This window comes from Arachis hypogaea, chromosome 5 (assembly GCF_003086295.3).
Source record: "Arachis hypogaea cultivar Tifrunner chromosome 5, arahy.Tifrunner.gnm2.J5K5, whole genome shotgun sequence".
Classification (NCBI taxonomy): domain Eukaryota; kingdom Viridiplantae; phylum Streptophyta; class Magnoliopsida; order Fabales; family Fabaceae; genus Arachis; species Arachis hypogaea.
Window position 1 is genome coordinate 102188758 of NC_092040.1, and position 23304 is coordinate 102212061.

Here is a 23304-nt window from a genome sequence, read left to right on the forward strand (position 1 = left end):
ATAGATTAAAAATAAAAAAAGAGATTAATAAATTAATTAACAAAACTCTTATCTTAGATTGCTAGATTATTTAAAAAATTAATAAACAAAATTACTATCCAACGTAAATAGATTAAAAATAAAAAAAAGAATTAACAAAATGCGAGGAGATTTTTCACTCTACTAATAGTAGGCGGAGGTTTATTTTTTCATCTTTTATATGCCAATAGTGACAAATAAATAATATTAAATTAATTTATTTTTTTAATATAATTTAAAAAATTAATAAATATTAAATTTAGTGTTCTATATAATTAAATACCAAATTTAATATTCTAAATAATTAATAATTTAAAAATTTAATATATTAATACTTTTAATAAATTTTTGATAAGTGCAAACTTTTCTTTACATCCTTTATATATGCCAATCAAATATTGATGGGACTTCTTGATGCCATCATTTTTTTAATCAACAATAGAGGAATTCGAATAATGTCATTTGAGTTATAACTTATTTGAGGTATAATTCATTAATTTCTTGATGTCATCATTCATAAATAAAAACATATAAAAAAAATAAGAATACATATAAGATAAAAAAAATATTTTTTTTACATTAAATTGATAAGATAAAAAAAATATTTCTTTCTGCATCAAATTCATAAGATAAAAAATATTAACCATAACTATAACGTTGATAAGTGTAATTCTCATAAGTTAATAATAGCAATTACGTTACATTACCTAACAAAGCAGACATTTCACATTTAAACCCTACAGCTTCCTGCCCACATCGCACACCATAAACATTGCAACGTGAAAATTGTCGTCCCTCCAGAACCCCGAAGGCGCGATCCCTCTCAATTGAAACCATTTTGACTCATACCTCCACCGTCCAGTCTGGATATGAGGATATCATGGTCGGCAGCGTTTTCGAACTAGCTTGATACTATTCTCACTCTCACGTGGAAGCACTCGTCAACTCAGCGCATTCAATTTTACCATACTCTCACTAATCATGTTGAGGTATGCTCTTCAAATCCCAAATTCTGTTTCCCACTTTGCTCTCCGTCTTTGCTTCCCTTCAACTTCATCCCTACACTCTCACTCTCAGTCCCAATCGCTTGACGAAGCTGTTGATTCCTTCACTCGCATGCTCTCTATGCGTCGTACTCCTCCCATCATCCAATTTAACAAGATTTTGGGATCCCTTTCCAAGACGAAGCATTTCCACGCCGCCGTTTTCCTTTTTCAGCAATTGCAAACCAAGGGAATCGCTCCCGATTTATATACTTTGAGCATCGTAATTAATTGTTGTTGCGGCATGGGTCGTATGGCGCTTGCTTTCTCTGTATTGGCCAAGATTTTCAGGATGGGTTTTCAGCCGGATACCATAACGTTGAATACACTCATTAAAGGTCTCTGTCTCAGTGGTAATGTTGAAAAAGCACTGCACTTTCATGAGAGAAGGCTGGATCAAGGATTTCAGTTTAATGAAGTCACTTACGGGACCTTAATCAATGGACTCTGTAAGACCGGAAACACAGCAGCTGCTATTCAAGTGTTGAGAAAGATCCCACGGCATGGGATTGTTCCTAATGTCGTAATGTACAGCGCAATTATTGATAGTCTGTGCAAGGATACACTTTTAAGCAATGCTTTTCATTTATATTCTGAAATGCTTGCTAAGGGAATTTATCCTAATGTTATCACATACAGTTCTCTCATTTTTGGATTGTGTCTTGTGGGTCAATTTAAGGAAGCTATTGATTTGCTAAGTGATATGGTGCTTAAAAACATTACTCCCAATGTTTATACTTACAATACTTTGATTGATGGGCTATGCAAGGAAGGAAAGATCAAAGATGCTAAGAGTCTATTGGCTGTAATGGCGAAATCTGGTGTGAAACCAGATGTGGTTACTTATAACAGCTTAATGGATGGGCATTGTTTGGTTAATGAGGTAAATAAGGCAAAATATATATTCAACACAATGGCCCAAAGTAGAGTTTCACTCGATGTTCAAAGTTACAGTATCATGATTAATGGCTTCTGCAAAAGTAAAATGGTCGATGAAGCCTTGAATCTCTTTGAAGAAATGCGTCGCAAGAACTTGGTTCCAGACACGGTAACTTACAGCACTCTTATTGATGGCTTGAGCAAATCAAAGAGAATCTCTTGTGCTTTGGAGCTTCTTGTCAAGATGCACGAAAGAGGTCCACCTGCTAATGTAGTCACTTACAATTCCTTGTTGGATGGGATGTTCAATATCAAACAAGTTGACAAGGCACTTATGTTATTCAAGCAAATGAAAGAGAGTGGCATTGATCCAGATATATGCACGTACAATGTACTTATTGATGGCTTATGCAAAGGTGGAAGACTTGTAGTTGCAAAAGAGATTTTTCAAGATCTTTCTGTGAAAGGCTATCCTCCAAATGTGAGGACATACACTATTATGATCAATGGGCTCTGCAGAGAGGGCTTGTTTGAAGAAGCATTGGCCCTGCTGTCGGAAATGGAACACAATGGTTGCTTACCAAATGCTGTTACTTTTGAAACTGTTATTCGGGCTTTGTTTGAAAAAGATGAGAATGACATGGCGGAGAAATTTCTTCGGGAAATGGTTGCTAGAGGCTTATTGAATTGATAAAAGAAGGTAAGATACATCAGCTCAAATTGAAATTACATCTCATTGTTGCTGAATTTGTATCATAGTTCTGTAAATTCTGTGTCTGTTGGGTCAGAAGACTTTGGCAATGCCATAACATCAATATAAATTTGTACTTTCGATTTTTGCAATTGCTATCATCCTTTTTAATTCCACTACTTTATTGATTCTTTAGTTGATATTCCTAGTTATAGCTTACAGATTTAGTGTTTAAGATCTCTTTATAGCAATCGAGTGTTCTTTACTGTTATTCTCTGAGATCATATATTTATCATGCTACAAACTAAGCAAAACTAAAAAGATTGAAAATTTTGTTTTGTTGTTTGTTCTCTGTTATTCTGTTGTGCAACTTATTTTTCCGTAACTTTGTAGGTATTCTGTTGTGCAACTTATTTTTCCGTAACTTTGTAGGTATTCTGTTGTGCAACTTATTTCAAATACATATATATATATATATATATATATATATATATATATCAAACTAATTCCTATGACTGTTTTATCATAAGCAACCATGAGCTATTGTTTATTTGATTGAATCCTCTGGGAATTGTTGTAAAAGGAAATTTAAGTAGGTAATAAGGATTTATTCTTAGGCTATATAGTTTTCACTTCCATCTTAAAAATAAACCCACCTTCTAAAATGCCTGTCCCCATTTTTCATCAACCTAAGCAACATCGAGTCAAGGTTAATATGGTTCAGTTATCTCAAAATTTTTGGCCATTTTCTTAATTAATGCTACTCAGTTGTATTGCTTGGAAATTGTTTCTGTTGAAAATATGTACATTACGAAGTACTTTTTCAGAGAACGTTTTGCTGTTAATTCTTAGATAAATTACCTCGTTATTTCTTGTGTAGACATTATTCTATTGTCTCTGTTTATTAGCATTTTAAAAAAGGTTACTAGCTTGGAGTTTTGTTACGTGGTGCTTGAGATGGGAATGTTAAAAGTGAAACAATATAGAATTCTTTGGAGTTGCAGTTGATTTTATTTGGTGAATTTCTTTGCATAATTATTGCATTTATTTATTTATTTATTTTCAATCAGAATTGGACTATGATATAGTTTTATTGCTGAATATTTCATATTTATGAAACTGATTTTGATCTTGTATTAGTTTTTGCAGCTTCTCTCAATAACTTCTTGCCATTTCTGCTTCTTTTCAACTTCTCGGTAACTCCATCCACTGTTGCCATACTTCTTGGTCCGTTTGACTTCCAGGGACTCCAATTTTGGGTCTGAGCCAAGTGGACCATGACTGACCCCAGCTAATTATGCAGTGTTGGACTGTTTCTTCCATCATGGTACATCTTCGACAGGTTGCGGGTATTGTTCTGATTCTTCCATGGAGTTGTTGGTTCACCGGCAACCCCTTGTGCATTACTTTCCAGAGGAAGATTCTTGTTTTCGGTTGCACTTTCAGGTCCCAAATAGAAGTCCAGAGCTTCTTCTGCTGGCAGTGGAGTGGCATCAGTTCGAGTGGAGGGTGGTAGAACTGGTGCGCCAGTAAATATCCTGAAGCCACGGTGTAGCAACCCTTTTTCTCTCTTGGCCAGGTAACCGAATCATCCCCTTCCCCAATTTCAGTTTGTAAAATATTCTGTGCAATATCTGTACTGAATTGTTCTGTAATGAGCTGTTGATTCCATTGCTTATTTTCGTTTAGGAGTTGATTAACCCAAATTAGTTGTGAGTTAGTAGGAATTAACATCTTTGTAGATAATGCTTGTTGATTTTTGATCCAAGAGTCCTCCATTTACATATGGGTAAATACCAATCTACCATGTTATATGTATAAATTTAACTGGCTACACGTTAACCCAAACTATGTTGAAGCTCTTTAGTGTGAATTTTCCTTTATACTTTGATTTGTATTTGGCCCCTTCGGAATTAATTGTGAGACACTAGAATTCTTCTCAACTTATTTGGTTTCTAGTTGAACCCATACTCACTAGATTTTAAACTTCAAAAATCACTTTTCTCATGAAACTCAAACAAAAATCACTTCATCTCAAACGGATGAAATATTGCTGTTGCTATAAACTTTGCAAAGCCAATCTTTGCATTATAATTTGGTTCTTCATTTATATACTTCCATTCTAACTTTGTGTGGTGCGTGCTGCATAAAACAGTTTTAGACTTAAGCAAACAGTACTCCAAATAAACATTTGATACTGCAAAAAGAATAATTTTGCTTTATGGTGAGAGTATATGATACACAATGTGTTTTGGATATTGCAAGTTCATCAAGAACAAGATGGCTCTGTCATCAAGAGTTGTTTGAGACTCTACAGAAAGGAAAAATTTTAATATAGTTAACCAATTCTTTGTTCATTTTCACTGACATATAAAATGGGAGCTCAAGTTGAATAGTATTTTTTATTTTTTATTTTTTTTTTCAGTTTTCGTTATGCAATCTACAATGCAGTTTTTTTCAGGTTTTACCATTTGTTGGCATAGGTAATTTAACTTTTGTTATGTCATTAAAAAGTTGCGATTCTACCTTGGAGCAGAAGAAAAAATGGTTAACTATATTAAAACTTTTGGTGCTGGTAATTGTTGGCGCCATAAATTGTGACCGCTAGTATATTTTATATGTAGTATTTATTATGAAATGTAAATAAAAAATTTACTAATATTATATGATAATTTTGTGTCAATATTATATGATAATTTATTGTTTATTGTTAATTTTCTAGTATTAGTTCCTGCAAGATATCATAGGTTAAGTTTCACCTAATCAATTTATAAGAAGTTATTATATTGTACATGTAACTAATTTTTATATTATTGAATTTGATTTATATTGTTTATTATTGTCTTATATATTATTGAATTTGAATTAAATTAATAATAATGTCATGTGACTTTAGATATAGTCTAGTTAATACAATATAGTAGAAAGTAGAAACAGATATTACAGTAAAAAACATGAATCACTAATATATTTCTAGTTATGAGAACACGATACTTAAGTGTTTTTCTTCTCTACCACCTCAATACATCAAATCTATTAAAATCTTTGGTTACATCATCTTCTAAATACCTATCTATCTCATTCTTATTGAGTTTACTTGGCTTTATTTTCTATGTTTGCTTCCATTTTCTCAAAGGATCTTTAATCATATCGCTATCATTTTCACTTATTTTTAAACTAAAATTTGGTTCGATATCTGAAGAAAAATTTGCATTTTGAGTGTTCGCTAATTTTGCCTCCAATTCCTAATTTTCCCTGCACATATCCTTCCAATTCCTAATTTTCCCTGCACATATCCTTCCAATTCCTAATTTTCGATCATCATTCAATCATAATTTCTCTCCAAATAAATTTTTTTTTATCACCATCATTCAACGATGGTGAACACTTTCAGGACTCCAATACTACACCTCCAGCATCTTCGGACCTTTTTTTGTTCTTTTCAAATTTAATACACATGCTTTACTTTAAAATTTGAGTGAACTATCAATCTGATCGCTATTCATTTCTTAGAATGATAATGCGATCCCTTAAAAAAAATACGATCCACTTCAGTCCTTATTCTTTATTTCATGAGACAATTCGGTCCCTGTGACCATTCCGTGAATTCTGAACGGAAAATACTGATTTCTCATATTTAAAAATAGATAGGGATTTAATTGTTTCTAAATTTAAATTGGTTAGAGATTTTTTTGTCTTTATTTTTTAAATGATATATTTTTTAAATTATTTTTTACTTATTATATTAATATTTTTTTCAATAAATTATTGAATATATGATATAATAAATATAAACTAATTAATAAATTATTCAAATTTAAAAATATTATTTATTATGAAACTAAATAACTAATTCTCAAATATAATTTTTAAATATATAAATAATAATCATTAAAAAATGGTTAATACATTAATAATGATCTTATGATGTTAGGGTTATTAATTTAATGCAAAAATATCAAATAGAAATATAGAATTATTAATTTAGTCTAAAGAGATAAAAAATTAAATTTGTTATTACACAGAAAAATTTTACTATATATCAAATAATGTATTTATTAGTTTTCACTTTATTGTGAAAATTATCTAGATTATAATACTTGATTTTGAGTAAAATATATGTAAATTTAATTGAATTTTAATATACGTAAAATTTTAATCAATCCACATTATTCTTATATTGATAAATCTTCATCGATCTGTAACTTTATGACAATATGTATTATTAATATTTTTGATGCTTTGAGTTTGTTGAGTTTATAAATAGTCTTCATAATATATATATATATTTCATTTAGTATTAGTAGCCTACTCCTAATACATTTTAGGCAAAAATATCAAATAGAATTATTAATTTAGTTTAGAGAGATAAAAAATTAAAGTTGTTATTACTCAAAAAAAATTATTATATATCAAATAATATGTTTATTAGTTTTTAATTTATTGTGAAAATTATCTAGATCATAATACTAATAGCATATTATAGGATTATTATTATTAACCGTATTTTAATATTTATTATTTATATATTTAAAAATTATATTTGAGAATTATTTATTTAGTTTCATAATAAATAATATTTTTAAATTTGCATAATTTATTAATTAGTTTGTATTTATTATACCATATATTCAATAATTTATTGAAAAAGAATATTAATATAATGAATAAAAAATTAATTTGAAAAAGATTTCGTTTAAAAAATATGGACAAATAAATTCCTAACCAATTTAAATTTAGAGACAATTAGATCCTTGTTCACTTTTAAACCTGACACGTCAGCATTTTTCGTTCAGAATTGACGGAAAAACAGTTATAACTAAGGACCGCGTTGTCATTCTAAAAAACGAGCGTGACCAGATTGATAATTCACTCCTAAAATTATTTGTTTGTTAAATTTTTATTTCAAAAATCAATTACATTATGTTTTTGTCAACGTGACTTATTCAGCCATCATAACATATACATGTTATGTAACTTTTGTCATTATAGTACAAATTCTATATTATTATTTTTATCGTATTTGTTATGTATATAAGGGTATTTAAATAATTTTTTTTATAAAAAAGTCACATTCACGTAGAGCAGGAATTTCAATTTCTGTCTCCGGATTCTATTTATTTGGCAGGGTGAATCCTCATTTCCGTGAAAATTTTACGCGCGGATACCCGTTAGCCTTCAGTCACGGATAATTCCAACAAATATTTATGTTGCAATTTTTTTTGGCCGAATATACAACCGTATAACGATTTAACTAGTTAGATTGTTTTAGAATTCATGTTTAAGAATACTATCTTCTTCCAATTCTGCAGAATTTATTCTGCTTTCTTTGTCTCAAAAAATGTTAATATATTGAAGATACTATAATATGGCAAAATGATCAAAGAATTAAAAAATAATTGAATTGCTCTATGATAACTCTAAATATATGTGTTTTGGTTGCAATTGATGACGTGAAATCTCATAATATATTCTCATCGAAGCAAGCAAGCCCCATCCCAATAGTAATAATAATAATAATAATAATAATAATAATAATTTCAGCATCAAATAAACAAATATTCATATACATGAATTTTGTTGGACCATTAATCTAAAATAGAGTAGCAGCCAACAAAATAAAAAAGCTTGGAACACCAAAACGAATGAGGCTTGTTGCACTTGATAACAACTAATGAATATCTAATTATAAATTTTTATCTAATATAAGAATTTAATTATAAGATGATTTGTCAACATTGTTTGATAGCTTTTTTCATATAAATAAACAATTATCAAGAGGCATAAACAAAAATTAACTCTAATTAATTGTTAGAGTATGAATATTGTTTAAGTATAAATTTTTTAGTATAATATTAAATATTTTTGGTCTTCTACTGTATCCGAAAAAATATATAGAATTGAATAAAATTTTACAAATAGGTATATATTAAGTGTACCAACAAAATTATGACAAGTGTGATGCTAATCACTTCAAACACACTAATTCGACCTATTTTAATATTATATTACTCAACAAATTCTCTAAATCATAAACCTTAAAATTATCTATGGACACTATACTTTTTTAAGAGTTACATGTCCTTTTATTGTTATTATTATTATATTTAATTATTGTATTGGTATTTGTAATTTTATCAAATTTTTACTTTAAATTAATTTAAAAGTTTATAATTAAATTCATATACTAGATTAAAATTTTCAATGAGATCATCTCTATTTTTTTGGTTAAAAAATATTATTTATTTTAAAAATAAATATTTTAGAATTATTATATTTTTTAAATAATGACTAATAAAAATTTAATTACAAATTTTTATTTAATATAAAAATTTAATTATAATTTTTTAAAATTTAAAAATTTAATTAAAAATTTGATTTAATTATAAAGACTAACAAAATAATTAAATTTTATTATTATTATTATTATTATTATTATTATTTGATGGGTCACCTTTTTTCTCGAGCAGGATGATTGATGAAATGAAACCATTACTCCCCCAAGCCTTATAATTTATTTGGTATCCAGGTCCAATTCATAAAGTTGATAAAAATAAAACGGGCGTGGAATCTGGAGACCTCCAATTTTTATGTCATTACTCATTAGGATTAAATCGGTGACAAGGGGGGTGGTAGGAGCCGTAGGACTATGTCCGCAGGGTTAGCAAACTCCCTCAAACTTAGACAACAGCGAAAGTGCGAATCACTAAAATGTTGTCATCCTCAACCTCAAGGTTCACTTTCATTTTTAGGTATTCTCTTCTCCAAATCCCTAATTTTCTTTCCTTCCCTTCCTCTTCATCCCTTCACTCTCATTCTCAGCCCCCATCCCTTCGTGAAGTTGATGAAGCTGTTGATTCCTTCACTCGCATGCTCTCTATGCGTCGCCCTCCGTCCATCATCCAATTCACCAAGATTTTGGGATCTCTTGCCAAGACCAACCATTTCTCCACCGCCATTTCCCTTTTTCAGCAATTGCAAGGCAGAGGAATCGCTCCCGACTTATTTACTTTGAGCATCGTAATTAATTGTTGTTGCGGCATGGGTCGTATGACGCTTGCTTTCTCTGTATTGGCCAAGATTTTCAGAATGGATTATCAACCTAATACGGTAACATTGACAACAATCCTGAAAGGTCTCTGTCTCTGTGGTAGTGTTGAAAAAGCAGTGCGCTTTCATGACAGAGTGCTGGCTCATGGATTTCACTTCGACCAAGTCACTTATGGGACGTTGATCAATGGGCTCTGTAAGACCGGACACACATCATCTGCTATTCAAGTGCTGAGAAAGATCCCACAGTATGGGATTGCTCCTGATGTCTTCATGTACAGCGCAATTATTGATAGCCTCTGCAAGGATACACTTGTAAGTCAGGCTTTTCATTTATTTTCTGAAATGCTTGCTAAGGGAGTTTCTCCTAATGTTATCACATGCAATTCTCTCATTTTTGGATTGTGTCTTGAGGGTCAATATAAGGAAGCCATTGATTTGTTAAGTGATATGGTGCTTAGAAACATTACTCCAGATGTTTGTACCTATAATACTTTGATTGATGGGCTATGCAAGGAAGGAAAGATCAAAGATGCAAAGAGTGTATTGGCTGTAATGGCAAAACATGGTGTGAAACCAAATGTGGTTACTTACACCAGCTTAATGGATGGATATTGTTTGGTTAATGAGGTAAATAAGGCAAAATATATATTCAACACAATGGCCCAAATTAGAGTGTTACCCAATGTTCAAAGTTACAATATCATGATTAATGGCTTCTGCAAAAGTAAAATGGTCGATGAAGCCTTGAATCTCTTTGAAGAAATGCGTCGCAAGAACTTGGTTCCAAACACGGTAACTTACAGCACACTTATTCATGGCTTGAGCAAATCAAAGAGAATCTCTTGTGCTTTGGAGCTTCTTGTCAAGATGCACGAAAGAGGTCCACCCGCTAACGTAGTCACTTACAATTCCTTGTTGGATGGGATGTTCAATATCAAACAAGTTGACAAGGCACTTATGTTATTCAAGCAAATGAAAGAGAATGGCATTGATCCAGATATATGCACGTACAATGTACTTATTGATGGCCTATGCAAAGGTGGAAGACTTGTAGTTGCAAAAGAGATTTTTAAAGATCTTTCTGTGAAAGGCTATCCTCCAAATGTGAGGACATACACTATTATGATCAATGGGCTCTGCAGAGAGGGCTTGTTTGAAGAAGCATTGGCCCTGCTGTCGGAAATGGAACACAATGGTTGCTTACCAAATGCTGTGACTTTTGAAACTGTTATTCGTGCTTTGTTTGAAAAAGATGAGAATGACATGGCGGAGAAACTTCTTCGGGAAATGGTTGCTAGAGGCTTATTGAATTGATAAAAGAAGGTAAGATACATCAACTCGAATTGAAATTACATCTCATTGTTGCTGAATATGTATCATAGTTTTGTAAATTCTGTGTCTGTTGGGTCAGAGGACTTTGGCAATGTCATAACATTAATTAATTTTGCACTTTCGATTTTTGCAATTGCTATCATCCTTTTTCATTCCACTACATTATTGATTCTTTAGATGATATTCCTAGTTATAGCTTACAGATTTAGTGTTTAAGATCTCTTTATAGCAATAGAGTGTTCTTTACTGTTATTCTACGAGATCATGTATTTATCATGCTAAAATTAAGCAAAACTAAAAAGATTGAAAATTTTGTTTTGTTGTTTGTTCTCTACTATTCTGTTGTGCAACTTATTTTTCCGTATCTTTGTAGGTACCATATATATATATATATATATATATATATATATAAAGGAAATTTAAATAGGTACTAAGGATTTATTCTTAGGCTATATAGTTTTCACTTCCATCTTAAAAATAAACCTACCTTCTAAAATGCATGTCCCCTCTTTTCATCAACCTAAGTAATATGGTTTAGTTATCTCAAGATTTTTGGCCATTTTCTTAATTGATGCTACTCAGTTGTATTGCTTGGAAATTCTTCTGCTGAAAATATGTACATTATGAAATACTTTTTCGGAGAATGTTTTTCTGTTAATTCTTAGATAAATTACTTCATTATTTCTTGTGTAGACATTATTCCATTGTCTCTAAGTCTCTGTTTTTTAGCATTTGTTATGATCGAAAAGTTACTGGCTTGGAGTTTTGTTATGGGGGTGTTAAAGTGAAACAATACAGAATTCTGAGTGTTGGCTAATTTTGCCTCCAAATACTAATTTTCCCTGCATATATCCTTCCACTTCCTAATTTTCGATTGTCATCATTCAATCATAATTTTTCTCTCCAAATAATTTTTTTATCACCATCATTCAACAATACCGAACACTTTCAGGGCTCCAATAATAGTATGATAGCTCCAGCATCTTTGTACTTGTTTTGTTCTTTTCAAATTTAATACTCATGCTTTACTTCAAAATTTTTTGTTCGATAAATTTTTATTTCAGAAGTCAATTACATCATTTTTTGTCAACGTGACTTATTCAGCCATCATAACCTATTCGAATAATATACATGTTATGTAATTTTTTTTGTCATTATAGTACTAATTTATGTTATTATTTTTATCGTATTTGTTATGTGTATAAGGGCATTTAAGTAAATTCTTCTTCGCAGGAATTTCACATGTTTCCGTTGAGCGGGTACCTCCCCGTGGGGATTTTGCGAGTTCCGTTAAAACTCCGGATAAACTCAATAGATATCCATGGGTTCAAGGTTTTTGGCCATCCCTATATACAACATGTAATGAACTAGTGATTCAACTATTCAGATTGTTATAGAATTCATATTCAAGAATTCTATCTTCTTCAATTCTGCAGAATCTATTCTGCTTTCTTTGCATCAAAAAAATGTTAATACATTGATGAAGATACTGTAATATGACAAAATGATCAAAGCATTAAAGAATCATTGAATTGCTCTATGATAACTCTAAGTACATGCCTTTTGGTTGCAATTGATGAAATGAAATCTCATAATATAATCTCATCAAGCAAGCCCCCATCCCAATAACAATAATAAAAAAAAATTCAGCGTCAAATAAACAAAGATTCATATATATAAGTTTTGTTGGACTATTAATCTAAAATAGAGCAGCAGCCAACAAAGCAAAAAAGCTTGGAACACCAAAACGAATAAGTCTTGTTGAACACTCTGAATAGTGAGAAAGTGAACTAGGTTGTTATTGATTGTGAAAGAATCCCAATTGAATTTGGCTCACTCAATTGTATATATATGGATACAAGGTGATGGACTGACTAACAAACTCTGCATCTAGTCTACCTAATTAGTATAATTAATTCAGATTCTAACTATGTTAAGTTATAACAAACTGTACAAATGTATGCTATGGCTAATACTTGTTGCACTTGATGATTCAGCAGGGGGACCAAACATTTTAGGGTCTAACTTTATATCTGAAATCAGCAAATGTAGTTTGAATTTTATTATTACATATGTAATGAATGAGTCTCTGATAAATGTACAATTGGCAAACTAATTGATTTGAAATTAATAATAAATTAATTTGTATTGGATACATTTATTCACTACTATGCATTAATAAAAAAATATAGATATATTTATCACTTTGTATTTGTATCCGTAAGTACTCTTATAATTCTAACATTTAAGTTAAGTTCTAATTCTAGTTCTAATGTTTGGTGTTTTATTTCCAAACATATTTATTTGGTTCTAATGATTTAAAAATAAAAGTAACAGAAGAATAAAAGAAATAAGAAGACAATAATAGAGAGAAAATAATATTTTTGGAAAAATTTTTAATTTCGACCAAAAGATTAAAATAGAATGAAATAAAATGTTTGTAAAAAAAATAATTTTTAAGTGTTAGAAACTAAATTAAAATGTAACTGAAACTTTAAGGTCCAAAATAATATTTTTATCTTGTATAAATTATCCATAAAAAGATTGTGCTAATTTTTCGTCATTTATTTTAAGAGGATTTAGTTGTTTTCAAATCTAAAAGTATGATATTTTTTCTATTTTTTTATAAATAATTTTGAAAATTTACTTTAGATAAATATATTTGTCATAAATAAATTACTTTAAAATTGCTTAAATTTTATTTAACTTGTTCAACTAATATTTTAAAATTTCAATGCTTTTTTTTTCAAACATGAAAATTTCAATGCTTCAAATACAATAGTATTGGTTGATGATTTGCCTGATAGGCTGATACTGGTGGGCTTTTTATTGCAATAAAAATAAAACAGCAAGTTGAAGGTTAAAACCAAGCCATCCATTAAGTGAACAAAATTTGAAGAAGGGAAAGTATGAGGACATTATGTTATTAATTCAAGGTTTCAACTACATTGTGCGAAAGCTCAACACAAGTACACAACTTGGTGAACATTATAGAAGGTATATGTTGAGTGGGTGAATGCGAGGATAATATAATAGGGAACAATTCCACAAACTATAAAATGTTCATCTATTTGTTTTAATTTGTTTACTTAGTAGGTTTATAGCTATAATGGTTTTGTTCTCTTAATTTGATTATAAATCTTTCAATGGAAAATGCAATTTCTCGGTTGTTAAATTTTTAAACCAAGAAAAAAGATATAATAATGAAAATGTTACTATGAAAATAAAAAGAAAAAAATTATAAAAACAATCAATATTCATATTTTCATGTGAAACAAGACAAATATTGCGTTAAGTTGTGCAACTTGTGATATTAAAAGAGGAAAGGGAAGGAGGAAGAGTACTAATACTTTTTTATTCTTTGATATAAAATGGGCTAAAGCCCAGGAAAAAGGAAAACACTAAACAAGAGTGGTTCTGCAGAACTTCATTCTATGCTCATCAGTTTTCATCAAGAGAACCATTATAGTTGGAACTTCTTTGAACAGCATGGCCCCTTTCTACATTCCTTGCCCATATTTGGTTAGAGCATCAACACATTGATTCACTTCTTTAAAGATATGCCGAATCACCATTTTTTGCGGTTTTATCAACAACTCCTTGATCGACCTCACCAGGAAAGTTCTAACGTGAGTCTCAACCGTCGTACTCTGGACGAGATTAATAGCACATCTCGGGTCAGATTCAATTTCCAGGTAAGGGATATACAAATCTACTGCTAATTTCATTCCTATAAAAAAACCCCAAAGCTCAACTATAGTAATTGTACATTTTTCAATGTTCATACTGAATCTTGCGATGAATCATCCTTTGGAGTCTCTGATTATGCCCCTAGTGGCTCCTTTGCTATCAGGTTGAAATACAGAACCATCAACGCTGAGCTTGACCCATCCTCTTTTCGGCGACTTTCACCCAATCAAGACTGTTCTAATAAGACGAAGTGTTCTTTTATTCTGCTCTGTGATATCCAGAATGTGGTTGTAGTTCTCTGCCAAGTTCCTAATCTTGTGATGCATCTTATTATTCTGGGTATTTAGGTTGCTAAACACTAATTCCTTTCTGCATTGCCAAGCTAAGTCGCAGGTTGTCACAAAAGTGATGGTCCACGGAGTACCATCTTGGGATGGGGTATGTTTACTCACGTTATTTTTAATCCATTCTGAATAAGAAAGGGTAAAAAACTCTTGTTATAAACTACTATTGACAATGCTATTCCAAACAATGCGGATAAAAGAGCAGTCACACAATGTATAGAGCAAAGTCTCTTCTTCTCCTTGGCATCTTGGGCAGTTGCCATCTTCGGTAAGTCCTCTCCTTCTTCTTTTATGATTTGTCAACAATGCCTCATGAGTGAGTAATCAGCAAAAAGATCTAAGTCTTTGTGGCAATTTGGCTTTCCAAATCTGTTTGTATAGAGTATGCTCTTCTCCATCTTCAATACAAAAAGTTTCATAGGCTGATTTAATAAAAAAAACACCATTTGGACAGGACATCCAACTGATAGAATCTTTCCCGATTTGCAAATTAGGAGCTTTGATTGTATGTAGAATATCTATGACCTCTTCGGGTAAAACATGATTCAGGGCTTCCCAATCCCAGTCACCATTTTCGGTGACATAGTTGCAACCTTTTCATTGAGTTTATCCTCTTCTAGATTAGTTAAGGCCACTTCTTTCAGATTAGTGAATCCAGGGATCCATTGTTTCCTCAAAAAAGGGCTTTATTCCCATCTCCAAACTTCCAGATGAAATTGATTTTGAATTTCTCCCAGACCTTATTAATTCCGACCCAGGCATGTGAGCTACCTGATCTATGCTGAACCTTTGGCAAGATATCTTCACCGCAGTCATATTTGGCTCTCATGACTTTCACCCAAAGCTTGTCTTTGTCGTGAATTAGTTCCCAAGAGAGTTTCACGAGGAAGAGTGAGTTTGAATCCTGAGCCTTTCTCTAACCTAACCCACCTTTCTCTTTGGGCTTGCATATGCTATGTATTTTTCTTTCCTTTTCGCTGCTTCCCCATAAAAAGTCTACAAATCTTGTCAACTTTTCGACACACTACTGCTGGGATCTTCATGGTCTGCATGCAATAGCTTGAAATAGTTACAAGAACCAACTGTATGAGCGTCCATCTTCCAGCTAAGGAGAGAGTTTTCCTGTTCCAGCTAGATAGCTTGCTTTGCATCTTGTCAATGATAAACTGAAAGTGTTGTTTGTTGCACCGTTCGTGAATGAGTGAAACTTCCAAATACTTTCCCAAGTTAACTGTGAGGTTGATTCCTAAATCTTGACTCAAAAGATGTCTAGTGTTATGGCTGACGTTGCTAGATAAGAAAATACAAGACTTCTCGAGATTGGCCTTCTGACCTGAACAATCACAAAAAAGAGAGAGAGCATTCTTGATGATCCGGACTTGCTTCATATCTACTTTAGTATAAAAAGTACTAGGTCATCTGCCAAACAGAGATGAGAAATGTTAGGTCCACCCCTTGAAAGCATCATAGGTTCCCATTTTTTGTCATGAATTAATTTATTTATCAAGTGAGATAAGCATTCAATACAAAGAACAAAAATATAAGGGGATAAAGGGTCTCCCTGACGAATTCCTCTGGTAAGCCTGAAGGTCTCTGAAGGAGAGCCATTCCAAAGAATATTCATTGAAGTCGTTGATATGCAGTAGCTGACTACTTTAGTGATATTCTTTAGAATTCATGCATCCTTAAGAGTGTCCATTATAAAAGCCCAGTTTAGCCTATCATGAAATTTTTTTAAGTGAATTTTTATAGCCGTAAAATCCTTTCCATATTTTTTTATTTCTCATAGTGTGAACCACCTCTTGAGCTACTAATATATTGTCTGCGCTCATCCTGCCAGGCACAAAACTAGATTGGGTGTTAGAGATAAGTGTGGGCATAAACTTTTTCAGTCTTAAAGCAATAATTTTAGTTACAAACTTATAACAGACGTTACATAGACTAATGGGCCTAAAATGCCCAAAATTTTTCACCGAAGAGATCTTAGGAATTAAGGCAATTAGAATCTTGTTAATTTCTCTAATATTGTTTGGTTCTCTGAAAACTCCTTTCACCCAGTCTATGAAAGAGGTAGCCACCACATCCCATACTTGTTGATAAAATTTTGCTGGGAAGCTGTCATTTTCGGGTGCCTTCCAGCTACCCATAGAGGAAACAATATTTTTAATTTTCTCATTTGTCATCTCTCTTACAATCTCTTCATAATCTGTTTCCTGCAATCTGGGGAACTGATTAGAAATACCAAAGGAATTAGAAACAAAATTAGAACAATAAAGAGTCTTAAAGAAATTGACACCCTAATTCTTTAACATTTTCACATCTTCCACCCAATCTCCATCTTCACTTTTAAGGGCGGTTATTCCATTCCTCTTCCTTCTCCCATCAGCCTTTAAGTGAAAGTATTTCGAGTTCTTGTCCCCAAAAAAAATTGTGTCACATCTAGATATTTGTTGCCAATATGTTTCCTTTTGAATCGCTATAAATTCATACTCCTTTCACAGTTTTTTTTGTAGTTTATCCAAAAAAGAATTGTGATTAAAAGAACGTTTATTGTTGATGCCTTCCAGCCTTAAGAGGATCCATTTATTTTTCTTGAAAATATTTCCAAAGACCTTTTTATTCTATATCTTCGCCTTCTTAATGAAACTTGTCATATTATGTAAAAAAATTATTTTCTTCCAGCCAACTATTTTTAATCAAATTATTGTAATCTTCATGTAGAACCCAATAGGCAAGGAATTTGAAGGGTTTAGGTCCTTCATCCCTATAAGCCAAACGAAAATCCAACAAAATGGGAAAATGATCTGATTTCAGTTTGGGTAAGTGCTTAACACAAACATTTGAAAAATCATCAGAAAAATTTACGTTACTTAAAAAACGGTCAAGTATTCTCTTAATATTACCCCTTTGCCAAGTGAAAGGGGTCCAGTAAAAGCTAAATTTTTAAGCTCACAATAAATTAAACAATCATTAAATTTATCAGTATCAAGAGATAGGTTAGAGGATCCTCCTGTGTCGTTTAGGGAGAGAATAGAGTTGAAGTCCCCTCCTAGGCACCAAGGACCACTTAAAGTAATGGCAATATCTTTTAACTTGGTCCAGAGTTCGTTCCGTCCCCCCACTCTCAGACTTTCATAAACTGCTGTATAGAACCAAGGATCGCTATTTTGCCACTGGACTTCAAGGTGAATAAGTTGCCTATGAATGAGCAGCGGCTTAATTTTTTAAGAATTCTGTTTTCAGAGACACGAGATACCCTTGGAATATCCTTCTGCATCACTAATGCACCAAGAGTTAAATCTCAATTTTCTAATAATTGATTTTGCTTTCAGACCTGAGACATGGGTTTTTAACAATACACAGAAATCAGTTCCATATTTGATCATAAGGTCATTAACAATAGATTTGAAGCCTTTAGCCGAGGCTCCTCGACAATTCCAAGTTAAAATATTCATGGATAACAATAAAACAAGAAAAATTTAATCATGGAGATATAGAAGAAAAAAAACTCCCTGGTTCAGAGAAGTTCAGTCTAGGCTTCTATGTCCTTTGGTTCCTTAGCATTTCCAGAGTAGATTCTTCAATTTTATTCATATCGATAGTCATTCTATTAGCTTCACTGCTCATATTCCCATCTTCTGGCAGTCTATCTTTGTAATATTCGTTGTCTTGTGCTGAAGTTTCTCCACCCATGATTTTTGCGATAAGAGCACCTGATATTGCATTGCTAGAACTATTTGTAGGAATATAATTTCCTTCTTTGTGACTTAGGTAGACTTCCTTGGTCAGTCTATTGAACTGCCTCCAGTATTCCTGATGTCTTTAGTTTTGATCTTTTTTGTTAGTCTCATGCGAGTGTTGGCTGGCTTTCACAACAATGATAGCTTTTTTTGTTTTGATTGTTGCTACCTGGATTCTAATTATCTTGGTTCTATTTTTTGGGATTTTCTGGGCCCTTTCCTTTTGTGTTTTTGTTTGGAGGGTTTAATTTTGGTGTTCCTTTCTGACTTTGGTTTCTGGTGTCCAGCATGTTGTGAGGCTGGTTTGCTTTAGAAAAACCCTCTTTCTTTTGTAATCTACTCCTTTGACTTGCCTGATTGATGTTTCTTTTATTTTCTTCTCTTGCCTGATCTTTCTCCACTCCTTGTAGAGCATCAAATTTGGTATTGAAGTTGTCTTTTTTATTCTCCCCATTTATATTTTCTGATCCTTGTTTGTATCTTCTTGGAGGCTTGTTGACAACCATCAACGGGGCATAAGAACTTTTCTCATAAATATCTTATTTTATTCCTGAAATTTTGGCTCCAGATTATTGTTTGTTACTATTATTAGTAGTACTATCCTCTGATTCTATCAATTCCTGAAGATCTGTAACATTGATATCTTTCCTGATTTGGTCACCCTAAATTTTTTGAGTTGTCTGGTTCTGATCTACGGCTACGCAGTTGGTGTTCTGGCCAGTCTTATGTGTTGTTGCTGCCTGATTCTGGCTGTTTTCCGTAGCATTTCTCGTTGTTTCAGGACATACATCACTCTTGTGTCCATATCTTTCACATTTGAAGCAGATTTGGTGAAGGACTTTGTATTTAAGCCAGAATCCCTTTTTTAAAGCTGTGGATGTTGGCACCAATTTTTTTTCTCAAATAAATTTCCATGCAAATATGAACAAATTTACCCCTTGAATGTATAGATGCGTGCTCATTCACTTTTAACAACGTTTCAAATATTTTTTTTTACTTTTCATAGAAAATACCTATTATATAATTCTGTTGGAAGATTAGGTATTCTTACTCAGACTGCCACTTTTTAGAACTCACATTCTTGAAAAATAAACAGGGTCTTCATCTTTGCACCAAAATGTAGTAATCAGCAATTATCTAGGAACCCTCGAATAAGGCATGAGAATAATCCTTTGGCTCGAGAAACAAACTAGAAAGTATCTTCTCACAAGATTCATTATTCGAATCGCTTCTTTCTTCGTTCATCTCTTATTTATCCATCTCTTCATTGTTTGAAGATTTAGATTTTTTCCTAGAGGTTTGGTGACGAGTGCTTGCTTCTACGGCCTACACCATTCATCGTATTCTTCTAGAGAGACATCTATGACTGGATTTGGAGTGAAGGGAGTCTGGTGGCTCTCCATATGCTCCATGGAATTCTCATCGAAGATATAATCTTCAGTGACCATCTCTACAATCTCATACGGGTTTATCTTATCCAAACCATCTATTTTAAGTAATTACTAACATTATATTTTTATAATTATTTGCTTGTCTTATTTATCATTTATGCTTTTAATCAATTATATTAATAAACAAATAAACTAAATTAACTCTGGTTATATTTGGACTATTCAATAATTCAATATAATTTTTTTAATTTGGGATTAACTACTAACGATAAAAAATAAAAAAATTAGAATAATTCAATATTATGAACATTAATTATTATTGTGAAATAACCTAAAATTTTAATGTAATTTATTTTTAAAAAAATAATCAAGTATTATTGTTAATTATGAAATAACCAAAAATTATAATGCATTTTATTTTTAAAGAAATAATCATCCATTAATATCTATAAATAGAAACTATCGTCAAAATGCTTTAATTAAAAATATGAGGAATTAATTACTATTCATTATTAATAATATATCGATTATATCAAAAAGTAAAAATATCCGCATTTACACCATTAGAAGAATTACCATCATGAGTAAAATTTTGTCAAAAAAAAAAGAATAAAATTATATATATAGTGAATTTAAAAAATAAATATCGTTAAGTATATAATTATGTTTTTTTAATAAATAATAAAAAATAAAATATCATAAACTATATTCTTTCAAAAGTAATCCTTTTAAGTTATTATGTTTGGTATGGTTTATTTGTATATCATTTAAATTGACATTATTTTTAATTATAATAATCATTTATCCTTAATAATTATTGTTAGAATTTAATAATTTTTCATACCTTGCAATAATTATCTATAAAAAATATATATCTTGAAAAAATTATTAAATAAATTTATTCTTTTTACCCTATTTTTACATTAAAAAATTTTTTGTTCTGTCTTTTTTAATTGTTATTATGTTTTTAGAATTGTTAAATAATATTAAAAAAATTTTTAAAAATAAAAATAGCAATGACACCTTGAATAGTTAATTCAATAGAATTAAATGTAAATGAATAAGATGATTCAATTAATTATACAAATAATAGCATATTTATAAATATTAATAATGAAAATAGTTTCACTACTGTAAATTGTCAATACAATGATTATATCAAAAAATAACTAATTACATAATTGCATAATTTTCAAGATCCTATATAGTTGAATCTAATGGACAAATAAAAAATATCTATATGATAATGTCTTAATATTTTAGCATATTATAAATCATATTATAAATTTATATATCATATTATAATTTTAAGTCAACTCTTTAAACACATTATAACATAAACCATTCTAAAAGATACACAAAATTAACAAATATCACATGGGTCACAATATACACTCTAAATTGTTACGATATTTCAAATAAAAGGAGCATCAATACAGAGAAATTAATGAATATAATTAAAATTAGGAATGGCAAAACTCTCTTAGACGTGGGAATCCCTGCGGGAACGGCCCCGAATGGGATCCGACTGTGGAAAATTTTTTCCGCGGAGATGCGGACGGGGACAAAATTTCTCCGAGGTAGGCGCGGAGACTCGAGTGGGGATCCCTGCCCCGTCCCCCCTAATTTCCGAAATTTATAAATTTACTGAATTGTCCTTAATAGTATATTTTTTATATATATTTTTTAGTAATTTCACACACACATACACACACACACACACACACACATATATATATATATATATATATATATATATATATATATATATATATATATATATATATATATATATATACCCTTTTTTCAATTCAGAGATCTCTAACGTTGTCCATACTCTATCCAACCTCTCTGTAGCCACCCCCTCTCCACTCTCCCTTCTCACCGCATCGTCATAGGTCACCGTACCATCACCCTCACCGCGTCGTGATCTCTATTTGTGACGTTCCTTTTCGTAATTCTGCCATCGTGTCCATTCTCCTCTCTGTTGTCGCGTCTCTCACCTCGTCCACTGCTCTGTCCTCTGGCTCGCTGTTGCATTTTTCTACTGCGTTGTTTTGTATATCATTTAAATTGACATTATTTTTAATTATAATAATCATTTATCCTTAATAATTATTGTTAGAATTTAATAATTTTTCATACCTTGCAATAATTATCTATAAAAAAATATATATCTTGAAAAAATTATTAAATAAATTTATTCTTTTTACTCTATTTTTACATTAAAAATTTTTTTGTTCTGTCTTTTTTAATTGTTATTATGTTTTTAGAATTGTTAAATAATATTAAAAAAAATTTTAAAAATAAAAATAGCGATGACACCTTGAATAATTAATTCAATAGAATTAAATGTAAACGAATAAGATGATTCAATTAATTATACAAATAATAGCATATTTATAAATATTAATAATGAAAATAGTTTCACTACTATAAATTGTCAATACAATGATTATATCAAAAAATAACTAATTACATAATTGCATAATTTTCAAGATCCTATATAGTTGAATCTAATGGACAAATAAAAAATATCTATATGATAATGTCTTAATATTTTAGCATATTATAAATCATATTATAAATTTATATATCATATTATAATTTTAAGTCAACTCTTTAAACACATTATAACATAAACCATTCTAAAAGATACACAAAATTAACAAATATCACATGGGTCACAACATACACTCTAAATTGTTATGATATTTCAAATAAAAGGAGCATCAATACAGAGAAATTAATGAATATAATTAAAATTAGGAATGGCAAAACTCTCTGAGACGTGGGAATTCCTGCGGGAACGGCCCCGAATGGGATCCGACTGTTTTTCCGCGGAGATACGGACGGTGACAAAATTTCTCCGAGGTAGGCGCGGAGACTCGAGTGGGGATCCTGCCCCGTCCCCCTAATTTCCGAAATTTATAAATTTACTGAATTGTCCTTAATAGTATATTTTTTATATATGTTTTTTAGTAATTTCACACACACACACACACACACACACACACACACACACACACACACACACACACACACACACACAACCGCGTCGTGATCTCTATTTGTGACGTTCCTTTTCGTAATTCTGCCATCGTGTCCATTCTCCTCTCTGTT

General features: G+C 31.0%; 2 protein-coding genes across 9 annotated transcripts; both read left to right on the top strand.

Moving 5' to 3' along the window:
- Positions 1-727: 727 nt before the first annotated feature.
- On the top strand, positions 728-4516 carry LOC112802342 (uncharacterized). 7 transcript variants are annotated; one of them, XR_011882352.1, is made up of 4 exons: positions 777-1007; positions 1096-2640; positions 3772-3958; positions 4078-4516. XR_011882352.1 is itself a non-coding variant. In XM_025845512.3 (3 exons), the coding sequence occupies exon 2, from the start codon at positions 1135-1137 to the stop codon at positions 2629-2631; it is 1497 nt and encodes a 498-aa protein (XP_025701297.1). In that variant the 5' UTR covers positions 777-1007; positions 1096-1134; the 3' UTR covers positions 2632-2640; positions 3772-4516. The 7 variants fall into 7 exon arrangements, 3 of the variants coding, with proteins under 3 accessions (XP_025701295.1, XP_025701297.1, XP_072093754.1); XR_003202312.3 differs by having other exon boundaries at positions 769-2640; positions 3772-3980; XR_003202314.3 differs by having other exon boundaries at positions 769-2640.
- A 4633-nt stretch (positions 4517-9149) lies between these two features.
- Positions 9150-12556, top strand: LOC112802341 (uncharacterized). Of its 2 annotated transcripts, XM_072237652.1 has the most exons (3): positions 9150-9383; positions 9454-11007; positions 12250-12556. In XM_072237652.1, the coding sequence occupies exon 2, from the start codon at positions 9502-9504 to the stop codon at positions 10996-10998; it is 1497 nt and encodes a 498-aa protein (XP_072093753.1). In that variant the 5' UTR covers positions 9150-9383; positions 9454-9501; the 3' UTR covers positions 10999-11007; positions 12250-12556. The 2 variants fall into 2 exon arrangements, with proteins under 2 accessions (XP_072093753.1, XP_025701293.1); XM_025845508.3 differs by having other exon boundaries at positions 9151-11007.
- Positions 12557-23304: the final 10748 nt, after the last annotated feature.